At 39.5% G+C, this 17,488-nt stretch overlaps 1 protein-coding gene across 1 annotated transcript; it reads right to left on the bottom strand.

Moving 5' to 3' along the window:
* Nucleotides 1-2,494: 2,494 nt before the first annotated feature.
* LOC131684385 (ras-related GTP-binding protein A-like) lies at nucleotides 2,495-6,508 on the bottom strand. Its single transcript, XM_058967230.1, has 3 exons — nucleotides 6,187-6,508; nucleotides 5,805-5,904; nucleotides 2,495-3,987 (listed from the first exon to the last, which is right to left on the bottom strand). The coding sequence occupies exons 1-3, from the start codon at nucleotides 6,196-6,198 to the stop codon at nucleotides 3,020-3,022; spliced, it is 1,080 nt and encodes a 359-aa protein (XP_058823213.1). The 5' UTR covers nucleotides 6,199-6,508; the 3' UTR covers nucleotides 2,495-3,019.
* Nucleotides 6,509-17,488: the final 10,980 nt, after the last annotated feature.

Here is a 17,488-nt window from a genome sequence, read left to right as displayed (position 1 = left end):
TACTCGACTAATTAGCCAGATACCACTTGAAATACTTGAATCCGTCAATAAAAATTAGACCAGTCGAATGGATTACCTCAAGCGCCAACATGGTTAACATAAAAAAAATGGTTTTCAAACAATAAATGCCAAAAAATGTTCTTTCGATTGACAAATAATCATTTCGCGATTTAGTCCATTTTTCAAATTTTTGTGAAATCAAAAATGTTATTAATTATTTAGATCAACTTTATTCCAAGAGAATCAATTTCAATTGTTAATTTCAAATACTTCCAGCGATTGTTTTTGTTAATGCATACTCTCTGCGACTCATTCCAACCAAAAGTTCTTTTACTCAGAAGTAACCAAAATTTGTTGGATAGCTCTATATGAGGTTTGGCCAAAGTGATTATCTTCGCCCAATATTGGCACTACACCATTCCAATTTGTCTCGATCAAGATTCAACGTCCCAGTTCAACTGTTGGAAAATAAGCCAGAGTCCCGACTTTTTCAGAATTCTGGCTCAAGTGACAACTGATTCAGGCTCCAATTCCGAATAGATTTGGCAGGGGTGTCCTTAATTTGCTCTCAGTCCATTTGGTCAAAGAGAATAGGAAAAGAGACGAATAGTGTGAAGCCAAAAATACCTTATTGAGCAGACCAATCGTGCAATGTAAATAAACATTACTCATGCCTGAGTTGGAGGAGATAAGTATTGTAAATCTATCAAAAAAAAATTTGAATTTTCGTCAGAATTTAGTGCAATCGTGATTGTAAGGTGCATTCTAGAGTCTATGTATGAGTAAAAACAAGTTTTAGAATTATTTCATCTCTTTGTTTCGAAATGCACATCGTTTGATATACAAATTCAACGATCGACAAAAGGTTTGTTTTCAAAATATAATAGGAGTCATTTAAAGTGCTGCCTTTGGAAACGGTTGCCAAATTCTAGTGTTGAAATCATCGTAAAGGGAGTGTTGCCGTTTTGACTGATTTTCACTCTGCGTCTCTTTCACTATTCTCTTTGCATTTGGTAACCCTAGTAGTCAATGAAAGTAAAATTGAAAATTCGGTGGGGTAAAATTGGACTTCAATAACTGGAAAACAAAAACATTCATCATGTCTTGTTTATGTTAACAAAATTAATGGCGGAATGGACTCCCTGACGATTAGTAGGGAAAAAAGAATAGTGATTGCATTCAAGGATGATGTGATTTGTCTAACTATTCGCCACTCTGTAAATACAAACCGTGTTTAGAAATAAGTTTCCAAAATTCGATACTATTTAGTCTGAAAGGTATGCCACCCCTTTGCCAGCCGGCTGGAGCCGCCTACGACCACGGTAAATCCTTATGCTCTCTTGTCTCAGGAAGAGTGCTACTCTGACGATCCCCTTGTGAGAACACCCGTTACTGCTCTTAAAAACTGTAGGCAGATGAGATTCCTTGTAATATTAATACTTTACTCTTGATAGACCGACAGATATAACAGCTTGAGGAAGCGCTGACACAAAGCCGAGGCAAAAAGTCTACAGGTCTTAGAAATTTGAGATCAAACGAGGAGTTTCCAGCGCTTTCAGGAAAAATCTCAAAAAACTCCACTTTTAAACCAGAAATTCAACTTGGTGCAGAACCGGTTGAGCTCTAGCAACCATGTGTTATTGGGGAACTCCTCCGACACCGAGGTGACCTCAAGTCTCAGAGTACGTTATGGGGTTTTCTTCTCGATGATAATCGATCTAGCTTACTCCACAAACTTTGCTACCAGCTATTTATGTTTCTATGAAATCGAGAAAACGAGCAATATTAGTTTGCAACAATGTTCGCATGTACGTGGCATCCTTATTCTGACTTACTTTACAAAGCAGGTCAAGATTTCAGCACTTCCCCAAAGCGTGGCGTTGGCGGGGGCCAAACACATGCTACGGACCTGCACCTACCTTATTTTAAAGGACATATCCCCAATTTCAATGAATCAATAAACAGCTCGGAATCACACATTCTACCGTGTCCCATGAGATCAAGACGTTCAAGAAGCATTAGACAACCAAGCAGGAATGATGGTAGCAATAACAATAGCAGCAAATTCAGCATTGACATACCATTTTAATTGGCAACAAAGTCCAAACTTTGTGCCCAAAACTCGCACATTATGTAGAACGCCAGAACAGGTATACTACTGGGAGCACCATTTGAAGCTGTTTTATAAAAAAAAATCTATCTGACAAACGATCTGCGAATTGGATTCCCCAGAGAAAGCTGTGGTATTTTGTTTGTAAGTGCGACAGATAACTACCAACCGCGGTCTTGCTGTTTCGCCGCACTCTGGATTCTTTACCACTATAAAGAGTGTAAAGTCCGCGATCAGAATGAAGAATAGCCACTATAGCATGACTGTCTCGGTTAAAAGCAAGAATGATAACGAACTCCTCTCAATACGTCTTCTGAGCAAACGAATCACACGACACCGCCCTAGTAAAGGTCCTTCTTACAGAAAATTTTCTGAAAAATAAAATTATTTTCTTAATAAAACATTTATTTCCTCTCGGCGACTTATTCCCGTTTTTTACATTTTTGATTCACTTTACTTTGTACAGCGATGGTTAAATTATTTTAACTTTTCTTTCGATAATTAGTTTTAATCTACGGAAAGGAAAAGTCAAACCCTGGTGATCTAATGGTACCTGGACTAACAACGTTATCTAATGGTACCTGGAAACTCATTTCTTGGAGCAGTCGACTTAATCGTAGGAATCAATGTCTGATTAGTTAAATTTCTTCGTTTGATAAATTTCACTTAGTGATATAAGCATAACAGTTCGTTTAACAAAAATTGGATCATTGAATTAAATTGCAACAGACTATGTTCTGATTTGATTTATATTCCCGTACGAAAGCCGGTTAGTTGACTGTAATTATAGCTATCAGTAGGGAAAATCAGAGGAGAAAACCCGCAGGAAGATTATTGTTTATAGTAACTTCATGGCGACTCGTACCGGAAGTGCTACTTGAAATAAAAGTACTTCTTTTTTATTAAATATCAGTGATACGGATTTGTTGGGTTCTGCTGATGCTGTTGTAACTGCTGCTGCTGTTGGAGAAACTGTTGCTGGAGCTGCTGATGTTGCTGATGATGAGAATAGAAATGGGAAGACCCTCCGTTGACCATCCCGTGGCTGGCGTGGGTAGCCGCCGAATGGATGGCATTACTGGAATTCAAACTATTGGGATTTTCTAACTCTTCGAAATATTTCCTAGCATTCCGTATGTTGATCAATGTGGCCTCCGAGGGGATAGACGGATCGGACATAATAACCATAACGTACGTGTTACTGGTGAAGGTATCAATGAAGGCAGCAAATATACTGTTTCTTACTTCCATTGATGAAAACTTCGCGCCTAGCTTGGAACAGGACAGTTTGAACTGTTTTATAATGTTGGAAACTTTTTCAAATCGATGACTATCCCTATGCTGCTTCCGTTGGCAATGAGAAATCACTAGAAAAGTAGCTCGTTCAAATAACAGCACTTCATCGGCGTCAACGACGTTGGCAAAATAATTCAGCGAATGTTCCAATGCTTTCACGTTTGGAATCAGCTGGTAGACGATGCTGCTCCACGCCCTGTACAACGTTTCGTCCCAGATACTCGTCCGGAAGGCGGTACACTCCAACGGCCTCGAAAGCTTCTTCAGTTCCGCTTCACGTTCTTTAAAAATAATATCACGCTGCTCTTCCGCCACCAGATCCATTTTGTGTACGAGGCAGAAGATTTTGGCATCCGGCGAGTTGAGTATGATCGCCTCCAGACAGGACTGGTAGTAGTGCACTTCCTTTTCCAGCTCGCGGCTCTCCACATCGAACACATAGATCAGAACCTCCACATTGCGGAAAATGTTGTCCTTCTGGGAGGCAAAATACTGCTCCATGAATGACTCCTGGCCACCGCAGTCCCACAGGTTGAGCACCAGGTTGCCCAGGAAGCGCACGTGTGAATGCTCGACATCGACTGGAAAAGAGGGAAAAATTTGGCTGAATAAAATGTGGATCGGAATATTATGCTGATTTCGCTTTTAGATTTGATTCGCTGTAGGTTTGCAGTAATATTTCCAAAAGCCATATAAAAGTTCGTAGAGGACTTGAATTTGAAGACGAAATCAGCATTAGTTTATAAGTGTGATATATTTTTAGAAAAAAACAGACAGGTATACTGCCCATAACAGCATAAGAGTCCCATGTTGAAAAACAGCAAGCCGAGAAAAACGCTGTTCAAGATTGTCCCATCCATTGAGCCAAATGGATGGGACAACCATGTTATGGTATTTTTTTGATATTTTCTGAACAAACCCGGTAATCTTATTTGTGCAGTGTGATTCAGTGGTGATACAGAATACAATCCAACGAATAACTCATTTTCGACAAAAATCGACATGGGACTCTTATGCGTTTATGGGCAGTATAGTGTCCTTTCGCTATAGCTCACGGAAAAACCGAGCTTCGTTAGTGTCTAAAAAGTTTCCAGTAGAAATCTAAATTAAAAACCTTGTGATCTATTGGTAGTAATGAATAGAAAAGTTTTGCCAAACATGAGAATATATTAAACTTTTTCAGACGAAACAGTGATATTATTTCCCTTTGGTGGAGTTGGATGTATAAAGTGAGTCATTATCAAACCATTTAGCGTAAATAGAATTCCGAAATAGGCACGTGCAATTGTTTTACGAAGTTTCCTCTAATCAAAGCAATCCAATAATTGTTTATGACACTTCTGCAAGATCCTCATTTTCGCTCAAAACAGAAGCCCAGGCATGGAATCGATGTACCAACGCTGTCGTAACAACAAATTAATCTTCACGAAGCTGCGTCCCCTGTCTCCAGATTGTGCGGAAAACCTTAACCGTGACGAACGACGTGGCTCCGAGTTGGAGGAACTCTTCAATCGCCGAATTTCATCCTCTGCGGTTGGGCCTCAAGTGATCGGAATGGCAAGAAAAAGCCCGCTTAACTCCACAAATGAATCCACTCGAGATCCCGATTCGGATTTAGATGAAACCCGATCCGACATGGGATCTGAAATCTGCTCCGAGGCAGGAAGTATTTCCAGAAGGAGCATTAAACTTAACAGAATCGTGGGCCTCATTCAAGATGACAAATGTACCCCAACACGAATGAACGAGGCAAACGGATCGCCCAAAGAGCTAACGACCCCAAATATGACATTGGTTCCCGCAGGAGAAATTATGGCATCACCGGAAACTCCGTGTGTGAAATCAATCGACACGACCGCAAACATTAATAGATTTTGCGGGAACTTACAGTGGAACATCATAACCATCATTTCGTTAACAATTGGTCTAGGAATTGCAGAATTGGTGCTGAAACCGTGTGACAGACTGTTCCTCTTTCTTAAAAAATCAATTGAACGGACTGGTAGTTACATGTGGAGTAATTTGCAAACGATCATTGCACCTTTGAGAACTGGCGAAATGACACTCTTTGGATTAGACGACAGACCAAGAGTCGATCTACACGTGGCGTTGACGCTGGCATTGTTCTCACCAGCAGCGATCCTGCTTTCGCTAGCATATGCGCTTGTTTGGATTTTGTACATTTTAAACGTTGTACTATTAACCCAAATCAAATTCTGAAATATAGGCATTGCACGCATATTTATGTATCTTCATGTTTGGTCTCAAATTGTTCATTACGTTCCAGTATAGATTTTTTTTAGCTAGATAATAATAATGTAATTAAATACTAACAAAATAAAATTGTTCTATACGTTTTGAATGAATGTTCTTTCAGTTTATGGGTACTAATACTCACTCGTTGCTCCCAATCTCCTTGTATCTCGTGCAATATAGTTGGCAAAAATAATCGAACGCATACTGGTCTTTCCGGACCCGCTTTTACCCATCAGCAACACCTAAAATAATAACATGTGTTAATGCTGAATTATCAACATATTCGTGAAATCAAAACAGAATACTTCTATCGCTCAATTTCCACTCCAATAATGCAATAACATTACATTGCGTCTTATCAGTTTGGGGCGTCATGTTGCGAGAAATCACACACCATGACCTGATATGCCAATTTGCATATGCATGAAGATTCCAATGCAGGAAATAATTTCGGGAGCGCAAAGGTGATTAAACTCCGATACGGGCGCAAATAGTAGACCTCCAAGTCATCCCGTATCTCTTACCTTCTTCTTCATCTTGGTGACCTTCTGCGTTGTGGTTTCTCCGCACCCTAGAGAAAAAGAAATTCGATCCGAACAACGATCACCAGCCAACACACCCCCGTAAGAATCCTTACAATTTTTCCTCCACTCGCTATCAAAACCTATCAAGAATATAATGATCTAATCCGATGACCTAATTTCAACATTGGTGCTGCTCTAGAACGTGAAAATTTTATAATCTTTTGGAAAACTTCGTCGTCTCGGATCTTGATCACTGCTATTTGACTTTTCTATACGGATCCTGACTGTTCACCAACACAGATTCTGAAACGTGATAGCAATTTTGACGTTTCTTCAGTACCTCCCTTGTTCGCAGGGAGGGACAAAGAGCACAAAGGACAAGAAACTAAAGCATGCGAATGCGACGAAAACTGCACAAACACTTTCACATAGTTGCTTACTGAAGGTTAGAGAGAGAAGGAATCAAAATAAAAACGTTCATAGAACACTCAGCAAGGTGTCCAACAAATTCGAGTTCAACTGTGTTGGTGGTAGGGTAACCGCACCTGATTTTGGACCCATAGAGAAATTAAATTTATTCTTGGATATCGCAAATAATATTGTGTTTTTGTTATTTATTTACGAATGGTAGGGTAGTGGGTGAGTGATCGTTTATTGGTTTGTATCAAACTAGTTGCGGTAGTGAGAAATACGGCTAATTAAAATACCAATCGTCGCCAAATATTTCGTCAATAATTTATTACACTAACAACGGCTACTCGCCCAGCACAGATGTTGGTAGTAAACGAACGAGAAAACCCGAACAGAACGTAACATCGGAATTGTTAGTAGAAACATTGCATTTACAACAGTTACTGTTGTTAACAATATTATTTATAGTAACATCAATGATTTGGTTTTCAGCACTTTCTTAGCTTTTACACAAAAATGACGCTCTTCATTTTCTCGTGCATTTAATTTGTTGTTTTTGTACGCATTTTCTCACCATGGCGTTCCGTTTGTCCGCTTCGTGGAATGTTTTCCGGTTTTAAAACTTTAGTAAGTAGATATTATAATATAATATGATAAATATAAGAAATCTAATTTAACTTTTTTTTTACAGGCGACATGTACGATCGACGCCAGTTGATTACGGTCTTAAAGTTAAATTCCTTTCGGGACCGGGGCACCGTGCATTAATCCGGGTAGTTTTTGGCCATGTCCCTAATACCCATTTTGACAGTTCGCTGGTAGAAGCCGACGGAGACGGATTGCTCTTTCTCGCTTTGGGCGCGTTCGTTCAAAGTCGTTCGCAGAGGCACGGTTTCAGCCCTATATTGATAGCTTGGTCTGAGTGTGGTGGCAAATTGTGAGAAAAAGTGTATAGTCTGGAGGCAAAGTTTGGGCCCCATCCGGAACATTTCACGGTTATGTGGTGTATTTTGTGTTCGATTCTGGTGGCAAGGCATGTAGTGTATTAGATTTTCTCAAGGGGAAGGGGACCCGTTGTTGTTGGATCTACGGACCAGTTGTTTTAATTTAGGAGAATTTATAAACGTGGTGATAAACAAGGAACTGGTTAAAATATAATAGTGTTTGTCGACACGATTCTTGTTCGCGTTACAAGTGGTAATACAGCGTACGTGTGGTGGTGTGTTCCGTAGTGTAAAGTGTACAAATAGCTTGTGATATTGACAACACAAAGAGTCCATGCATATTAATGCACATAAGTGTGGTAGTGATATGACGCGTGATGATATCCCTAGCGCAATGGCAACGATGCCAGCAACTGAGTGGTATACGAGATGATAGCGAAGGAAAATTCAGGTGCTTTTGTTCTTATTGCATATTCATGAATCTTTTCTCTCCGGATCTCGAAATATCCGAAGATAATCGGGATTGTAAATGAGAAATATAGGTCGCGAACTAATGTGTTTTCAGGGGAGCATTATAATTCGACGCGCACAATTGTTGGGGGAGGGGTGTGATAATAATCCCGTTCCCGTGTGGCAGTATGCGTGCGACGATTCACGGTGGTTTGTGTTTTTGCGAGTTTCGGATCAAATTAAATTTTGAATCCGCACACATACTTATATGAAATGAGCGAGTGTGCGTGACATTATTCCACCAGATTTATGACTTTCCATAGTTTCATCGCGTCTAACCTCGTTTAACGCACAAACACAGCTCACGCGGCTTAAACCATTAGTCGGAATAGTACAATAATATGATTTCTCAGTGAAAGTTACAGGTGGATGAGCATAAGAGATAGCTATATATTCATATAAGTATGTAGCGGATTCATGGAGTTCTGTGTATTCGATGGATTAGGGTGGGTGCTCCTATAGTTGAGGTGTACCAATAGTTGCAGTAGTGGGTTATACGCCTAACTAAGGTACCAACCATCAACAAATATTTTTTTATCGATTCATTGTACTAAAATTATGCGACAACAAAACTGTTATTCTTGAAATTTGCTCAAAAAACTATTTAAAAAATTGATTTTCTTCGAATTTTGAGCTCCCTTGCACCTATAGTTGATCTAATGTACCTATAGTTGCAAGTCCCATAAGAAATCAATGGGATTTGCAACAATAGGAACCGAAATTAGCGATTGCACCACTATTGGTACATATGTTCCTATAGTGGTACAAGCAGTTTTAAATACATAAATTGATTATTAAACCATCTTCATATTTTTTCTATGAAGTAGGGATTGAAAGCTTTCGTTTAATGCATTAACATTGTCCATATGTCTATTCATCGATTTTTTAAAAAGTTTTCCTTAAGTATGCGACTATTGGTACATTCACCCTATGTTAAGAATACATGCGATTATTCGAAGGCATTTTGGGGATTTCGACCTATATTTATTGTGTTTGTAAATATATGTACGGCCGCTCAATGCATAATTGTCCCATGTATATGGGGAATACCATAACAGGACAGTTGTGTGTGTAGCGGCATTGTAGTTTTATATACTTAATAGGGTTGGATGAATGTTGGTTTTCGTGCTACCGGAGTCTACTAAATGAACTGTATGCATTGTCAATAATACCTTATATATTTTAGCGATCGTAAGGACGTGAACGGGGGTACTATATTCAAAAAGTGATGAATGTGATCGTTTATGGTGTCCTATACGTATTTTACTGACTATATTATAGCATATTTATTATTGGTCGTTGCAATTATATTAGATACTGATAATTCTTATGTTCGCTGCGCTCGTAAATGTTTTGACTATCCTCTAGTGAAAATATCAGAAAGTACGCTATAAACGTTAGTCTAGATAAGGTTGAGGGCTCTACTTTCAGGCTAAAGGTGTGCGTAAGTTGTTTTTGGTTTGAAGCAGGGGCTAGAGCGGAGAATAGAGAGCAAGATGTCTGCAAGCACGATTGAGCACTATGCATTGCATGGTGTTTTGCAGCGTTCGCTTATACATCGCTCCGTTTTTCATTATGACATTCTACAGAAATAGCTGGGACGCATTTCGCTGCACTTGCCACTACCGGTACCGATTCGCTCTATATACTTAAATCAGTATTTTTTCTGTGTGGATTACATTTGTATAAATATTTGGATTGCGCATAAGAGTGCTTTAGACACAGAATACTGGAATAGAATGGGCGCTGTCTTCGCGGGATGAAATCCTTGTTAAACCACAATGAATCCAAGCAGTGGTTTACGAGAGCAAAAGTGATATGACAAGATGTACGTGTAGTGACAATCCTAGTCTAGCTATCGTGTATCTATTACATTTGTTTTGCTTATGATTTTCATTATTTTGATTAAATTCAATACACTTATCCTTTCCTAATCAACAGTTTTTTTCGACATAGGATCCTGAAAATTATCCCAGCTATTAACTCAACAATTTTTGACAACAAATAAGTATAAACCGTGAATGGTTACTTGTTATCCATGTGATAGTTATTACATTGCTTTTACCCATTACGTTGATATGGTTACATAACATTTTTTAGGTTACATACCCTTGCACGTTAATGGATATTTATCTATAGGATGGCTTTTTATACCATATTATATTATATGCAATGGATAGAATGCTAAATATACTATGTAACAATTGAAAATTGGGAGGGGACGGGAGCACCAGGTTATATGAATTGAGGAATGGAATGGACGAGAGAACGTGGATAGCCAGTCCAAGTCACTCACAGCAGACTGTTTTCTTTAGAAGGTCCTAATTGGTTTCAACACACCCCTCTCAAAGCAAACAATCAGGCGGTGTACGCCCGCATTGCGAATTTTTTTTACCCTTTGACTGGACATTATTGTTGGAAGGGATTTTTTTTTTTTTTTTTTTGTCCGAGGGATGTGATTAAGAGTCTTTGCTTGACTTCTCTTTAGTAAGAGCAATAATATGAAGGTTTCATGATAAACTATATCGGGGCTACCCGCATTCACTGGAATAATCCTGTACTTTATCACATCATATCACTATCAAAATATGATTTAACCCAAAATCATAACAAACTACATTGTATAAAGTTTCACAGGGATGGTAAAGAGGAATGACAATCAACTGAAACACAAATTTATTTGCAGTTTCAAGAGCGGTACTCATAACTACATATTGTTTTTCATGCATTATATGACCCTATGAATTTATAACTCTTATTTTACTATAAAATCAAACCAACATAAATATATGTGTACAATATATGGGGAGTGGGAGGGACCATCAGGACATCTGATTGAAGAAGACAGTGGACATAGCTGGCAAACACAAGTATGTATATGGAACGATGGAGTGCAAGTTTTTATAAAGAGCTCAGGAAATAACGGTTGCAGTACGTAAGTCTCGTCACGAGTGGCTCATTTCGACTCTTATATTTATATTCATTATATTTACTTTCTATATTACATGCATTATTTTCAATTGCCATTTCGGCTGAATAGAACTTTATACGCGTAATATTTTGTTACGTGAACATATTACATTAATATTTCCATAAATTCATATAATAACCATATTGTCTTTTATACTCATTTCATTAATCATACACATAATTTTCCTTACCTTCATCTTATTCACAAGTAAAGGCTTATTGTCATAACTATTAAAATAAATGAACAAAATAAAATTTCATGGGTAAGGAGAAATAGCACAGGGCACCACACGATGGACGACTGGATGATGGAGTGGATTGCCAATCTGAGTCACTTGGAGGAAATGTTCCGTTTCCTCATGAAGATCTGACGCGAGTAAGACGCGCCTTTCTAATATACAACTACATTTTGTCATAATTGTTAAATATATTTTATCTGGATCAGGTCCACCCTTCTTTTTCAGAATTGAATACATCCAGTCCAATGCAGGTTTTTTCAGCAAATAGAGTATAGGTAATTTAAAAAATTATAATTTGTTGTACTATATTATATGATAACTAAATCATTATGCACTGTAATTTATCTTATTAAATGATACATTCACTTGACAAAACAAATAAAACTGTAAATGGGGCGGGAGCATCAGGGTATCAAACAAATTGAGGATTGGACAAAGGAACGTGGGTAGCCAGCCTGAGTCACTTGAAGGAAACTTCAGAAGGTCCGATAGGAGTATGACGCACCCTTCTCCAAACAAACCATCAGGTGGGTTCAAGCACGTATAGCGAAATTGTTTACCCTTTGGCTGGATATTATGGTTGGAAAAGGATCTTTTTATCCCGCGGGATGCGCGTAAGTGTTTCTGCTTACGGGTCCGCCCAACCCCGTTTGTTCCCTCTTCAGTAACAACAGTAATGTGAAGGTCAAATGATAAATAATTTCGGAGCTACGATAAGTCTACCCGCATACACTGGAAAAACCTTGAGCTGATGGTGGCTTCAAAACACATCACACATCATGTCCCTAATACCCATTTTGAGATTCGCTATAGGCTTCTAGTTGCTGTACAATAACTGCTGATGATGAAATGTGTAGTGCTGGCATCGAGTATGGTTAGAGTAGCACAAATTAGACATCAGCATAACCGTACAGCAACTATGAATCTATCCCGCCTTGTGCAGGAAGGAAAAGCTTCCATAGCTTTGGTTCAAGAACCGTTTAAAAGTTACTTAACCCCGTCTTCGTAGCTTTCAACAAAAATGGCATGACAAATCCACGTGAAATGCCTCGTGCATGTATACTTGCAAATAGTGCTATTGACGCATATCTTATATCCGGCCTTACAACTTATTAACTTATTAACGATATTTGTGCTGTCACGGTAAATATGACCGTTGACAACATAAACATCTATTGTTCGGCATATTTGCCACATAATCAAACATCACCTTCTGATAATTTCCAAAGGGTTGTATCATATTGTGGCAGAAATGAGTCCCCTCATAATAGGTAGTGATGCAAATGCCCACCACATAATTTGAGGCAGCTCAGATATCAATTTGAGAGACACCGAATTAATGGAATACTTGAGTAGTACAAATCTACACATACTTAATTCAGGAAACCGCCCAACATTTGCACGAGCTAGCAGAGAAGAGGCGTTAGATGTAACTCTCTGCTCTAATGTTATTATGCACGAGTTAGCAAACTGGCTCGTACCAAATGAGCTCGAACCGTCGTTATCTGATGATAAGTACATTTTTTGATCATTTAAACATCTCGATAGGTTCGTCACATAGCGTAATTCCAAATCTACGAACTGGGACCTCTACGAAGAGAGTTTGATGACTAGGTTTCATGGGTATATACCGACGATGGAATCTCCAAGTGACTTGAATAACGTCGTGGATAAAACAAGCTCATTCATAGTAGCAGCATACCAAGAGGCTTGTCCGCTTCGAGTTATGCGTGCTTCTTCTAGAGGAACACCTTGGTGGAATACCGAACTTGTTCGACTCAAATGTTATGCAGAAGAGCTTGGAATCGCAGACGCAGGGACGGATCGGAGACATTTAAGTTGGCTCGCAAAGCATACAGAAATGCCCTTCGATCCTCTGAGCGAAGTGGTTGGAACAGCCTTTGCACAAATGCCTCAAGTCTCAACGAGACTAGTAGATTAAATGTCAATTCAATTAGAGCTGCTAATTGTGAATACTCGTCTTACGAAGATGTAGTACTCAACTATCTTTTTGACACACACTTTCCAGGTTGTACGGAGCCATCACTGACGACTGCCCCTGAGCTCTTTTCAGGCAGTTCTGATTCTTGGGCATTTGCTCGTAGAATTGTGACAACCGAATCGATCAAATGGCGATTGAAAGTTTTGCTCCGTATAAGTCTCCGGGATGGAATCATTCCAGTTCTATCACAAAAACAACAAAACAAAAACACCTCAAGCATATTTTGAAAAAGGTTCTTACTTGTAGTCTTGCCACAGGATACATTCCATTAGCGTGGCGGGAAATAACTGTCAAATTCGTTCTCAAAAGTGGCCGCGTCACTTATGAGGATACAAAAAGCTTTAGACCGATTAGTCTGACCTACTTCCTTCTCAAATCAGTGGAACGTTTAATCGACCACAACATTCGGGATGTTAGCTTGGGCAAGCACCCGCTGAATGTAATGCAATATGCATATCAGTAGGGGAAGTCTACTACCACTCTGTTACACAATGTTGTCTACAACATTGAAAAAGATTTTTCGCAAAAGCAATCAAGTTTAGGAGTTTTTCTCGATATTGAAGGTGCTTTTGACAACGTGTCTTTCGAATCCATGAAGTACTTTCATAGATCACGAACTGGATACACGCTATGCTTAACAACCGACATCTGTGCTCATTGTTAAGACAAGTAGAGATAATGAGTGTCTGCGGATGTCCTCAAGGTGGTGTGCTGTCACCACTTCTATGGAACCTTGTCGCCGATGGCTTGCCGAGGAAACTTAATGAGCTTGGGTTTCCGATGTATGGTTTCTCCGATGATAATCACATAATGATCACCGGTATTTGCATTAACACACTTTTTGATTTGATACAACAAGCCTTATGTGTTGTTGAGCAATGGTGTCATCATGTTGGACTACCAGTTAATCCAAATAAAACATCAATGGTGCTTTTCACGCAACGAAGGATGACAACCGGAGCTCGTCCATTGCAGTTCTTTGACTCTGAAATTATTATCGCAGATCAAGTTAAGTACGTTGGGGTAATTCTTGTCATAAAACATAATTGGACAGCTCACATTGATTTCAGGAACAAGAAAGCTAGCATGGCCTTCGGCCAATGTAGACGGGCTTTCGGCAAATCTTGGGGACTCAAACCCAAGTGCATTCAGTGGATCTACACAATAATTGTTATACCAACGACGTTATACTGTTTCTGAAACAAGAAGCACTTTCTTGTGCATACCGTCTTAAGGTTACTGGGCTCTGGAACAGTAACCCAATAGATCGGGCAAACATACGAAGCCATACAAAACTGTTGCCCAAATGTTTACTTGGGATGAGTATACACTTGCTCCCAGTGCCCTTACACTCACATGTAGTTTTCCTTTTAAAACTTTTAATATGAGAATCCCTCTTCGGGAGGAATTGTTTGTCTTGCTGGATGGAGCGACAACTTGAAGAATACGTAGTTTGTTATACTGACGGTTCTTTGTTGGAGGGCCGAGCCGATGCTGCTGTCTATTGTCATGAAATGAGATTAAATCAATCTCATTCGCTTGGTAGATACTGTACCGTACTCCAAGCAGAAATCTTTGCGATTCTGTGTGGCGTACAATCAGCACTTTAACAGGGAATTTGCGGTAAAAGAATCTATTTTTGCTCTGACAGTCAGGCTGTCCTAAAAGCGCTTAGTTCGGCAAATTCGAGATCGACATTAGTAATCGCATGTCCAACTCAAATCGAAGAACTTAGCATTTCAAATGCTATCTACCTTCTATGGATACCCGGTCATTCCGGTATTACTGAAAATGAATGGGCGGACGAATTGGCTAGAGCTGGCGCTGTGACTGAGTTCATTGGTCCAGAACCAGTTCTACCACTGTCGATAAGTTGGATAAAGCACAAGATTCGCTCTTGGGCTGCATCCGAACATGCCAACCATTGACGTAGCTTGCAAACTTGCGTTCAAACAAAGACTTTTCTGTCGGATGTGAGTCCTTGTTGCATTTTTTTTCAAGCTCAACTGCAGTATTCCAGTCAGGACACTGACTGAACAATGTTTCAGTGAACATTGCAAACTCAATTATCACATGGCTACTATTCAGCGCGCTGAGTATTATTCATGTGATCTTTGTGAATCCGATTATGAAACATCATATCATTTGATATGCAACTGTCTTGTAGTAATGCAATTAGGTATCCGGATTTTTGGATTTCCATACATAGATGAACCTATGTACAGAGAGCTGAAACCGAAGGATATGCTATTGTTTCTAACCCAGTGTGGTCAAATCTATAGTTTTAGTCGAATTTGAATGACAATATCTCTTCGGGTGCATTGTCGTTCTGTTATCTCAATATCCCCTCGGAGGTGTTGATATATTCGCTCACTGTTTAAATAAAAATTCTGAATCCCTCCGGGGTTTGGAAGTTTAATTCCTGCTATTGTAGCACCTGCAGATCGTTCAGAATCCCTCCTGAGGTGCAGAATTCTCTGTTTCAATTGTTCTGTGTCGTTATTTTCCTCACCCCTAACCATACCACTTCCCCAATTGTTCCCATCAAGAAATGATGAAAAGACGACTCTTGGTAAGGCACAAATCTCCGAACAATATGGGGAACGTGCCCTTTGAGCCAGACGGTACTGATTCCTGATCCCATCCTGCTAACAAAAACTCCTTCCCGTGGCAAACGTGGAGATGCAGAGGTCTACACGGTCTCCATAACAACGTTTGTTACACTAACATTCATTTCCTTCCCCGATGGCTCTAGGTGTCCAGCGCCGTTATTGATATTTCAAAGTATAGAACTCTCGAAACGTACACATTGAGGATGGATAGCTACTCCCAGGCCCTATTCGATGACTCTTTGTGCAGTTCTGTTTGTTCTGGTCAACCACGGAGTAGCAACTACGAATTGTACGATCACCATGGTCATGCTCAATCAGGATCGCGGAAAAGCCATTTTTGGAAAAACGACATTTCGAGATAATCGAGTTTAAAATATCAAGTGACCACTGGTCTTGGTAGACAAAGCGCGCTTCGAAGCGCTGGAACTTTCGATCTATTACTCGGATCGCTATGAAAGTTAAGGAAATATTCTCAAGGAGTTCTAATTTTTGAATTTGTTTTAACTAATTCATAACACATGGGATACAGCAGATCTGGCATCTACAAGATTATCACCTCTCTGGATGAAGGAAAAAGTAGCAAGCAAAAGCTGAATTCTGGGTGTCTGACAATCCCGCGCGAACGGAAAGCCCGGCAGAATTTTTGCGGCCAATGGAGTGCTACTGATTGAAAAAGCGTCGAAGGAGCCGAAGAATATCACAACGCCAAATAAACGATTACGGTTATGGTCTAGGTTCCAAAATACTACCGCAAGTCTGCTCATCAGAGTGTGTAAGCATTTTTGAAAAATGAGCACTAAATGTAAGATTTTATGAAAATGCGTTGCATGGATTTATTTCTCGTATTTTTAGCAGCTGCTCCCGAGAACTGTCTGCTTTTAAGGCATCCGTTATCAGCGAAGGAGATCCATGAGATCACGATGCTGTTTAAAACATCGAGAAAAGCCTTTTCTCTCAGGCAATATAGCTTGAGTGACTTCCCAAATATTTAGAATGATTTTACAGTATAATCTGGAAGCGACACGCGTGTAGCGAGCATTTGCAGGTATGTCGGGTTGGATTAACGCAATGCTTAGTAACCGCATTGTTTGCTCGTCACTGAACCAGGCAGACTTAAAAAAGTTGAGTATTTGCGGCTTGCGTGCTTTCATCTTTGTTTTGGAGTCTGGTAGTCTACTAAAGATAGTTCAGGAAGCTCAATGTACTTGGATTCTCAACCTGACGATTTCCAATTACTATAATTATACTTGACTTTGTGTCGAAACAATCTTTGACTTAATGCAACAATCACTAGGAGCTTAAAGCTAAATTATCAGATTATACAAACAAAAATTAATTGTTCTTTTCACGAAGAAGCAAATAACAATCGGCGCTCGTCTCTTGCAGTGCTTGGACGCTGACCTACTGCTTTCTGAACAAGTCAAGTACGTTGCAATTTCATTTGTTTCCCAACAGAATTGTTCTGCTCATATTATGTTCAGAATCAGGAAAGCGTACACCAGGATGCTTGGGGTATCCAACTCACATAATATCCAATACTATCATTCGAATACCTTGTATAGAGGTAGAGTGAAGAGATTAGAAGGATCCAACTTAAGCTAAGCCATCTGCAAA

This window comes from Topomyia yanbarensis, chromosome 2, assembly GCF_030247195.1.
Source record: "Topomyia yanbarensis strain Yona2022 chromosome 2, ASM3024719v1, whole genome shotgun sequence".
In the NCBI taxonomy this organism is placed as follows: Eukaryota; Metazoa; Arthropoda; class Insecta; order Diptera; family Culicidae; genus Topomyia; species Topomyia yanbarensis.
This window is presented reverse-complemented; position numbering and strand designations above follow the sequence as displayed.

Bases quoted from the DNA above. Each gene is read 5' to 3' on its own strand.
- LOC131684385 (XM_058967230.1), bottom strand. The intron at 3,988-5,804 runs GTGAGTATTAGT...CCTCTTTTCCAG, and splicing joins AAGGAGATTGGGAGCAACGA to TCGATGTCGAGCATTCACAC.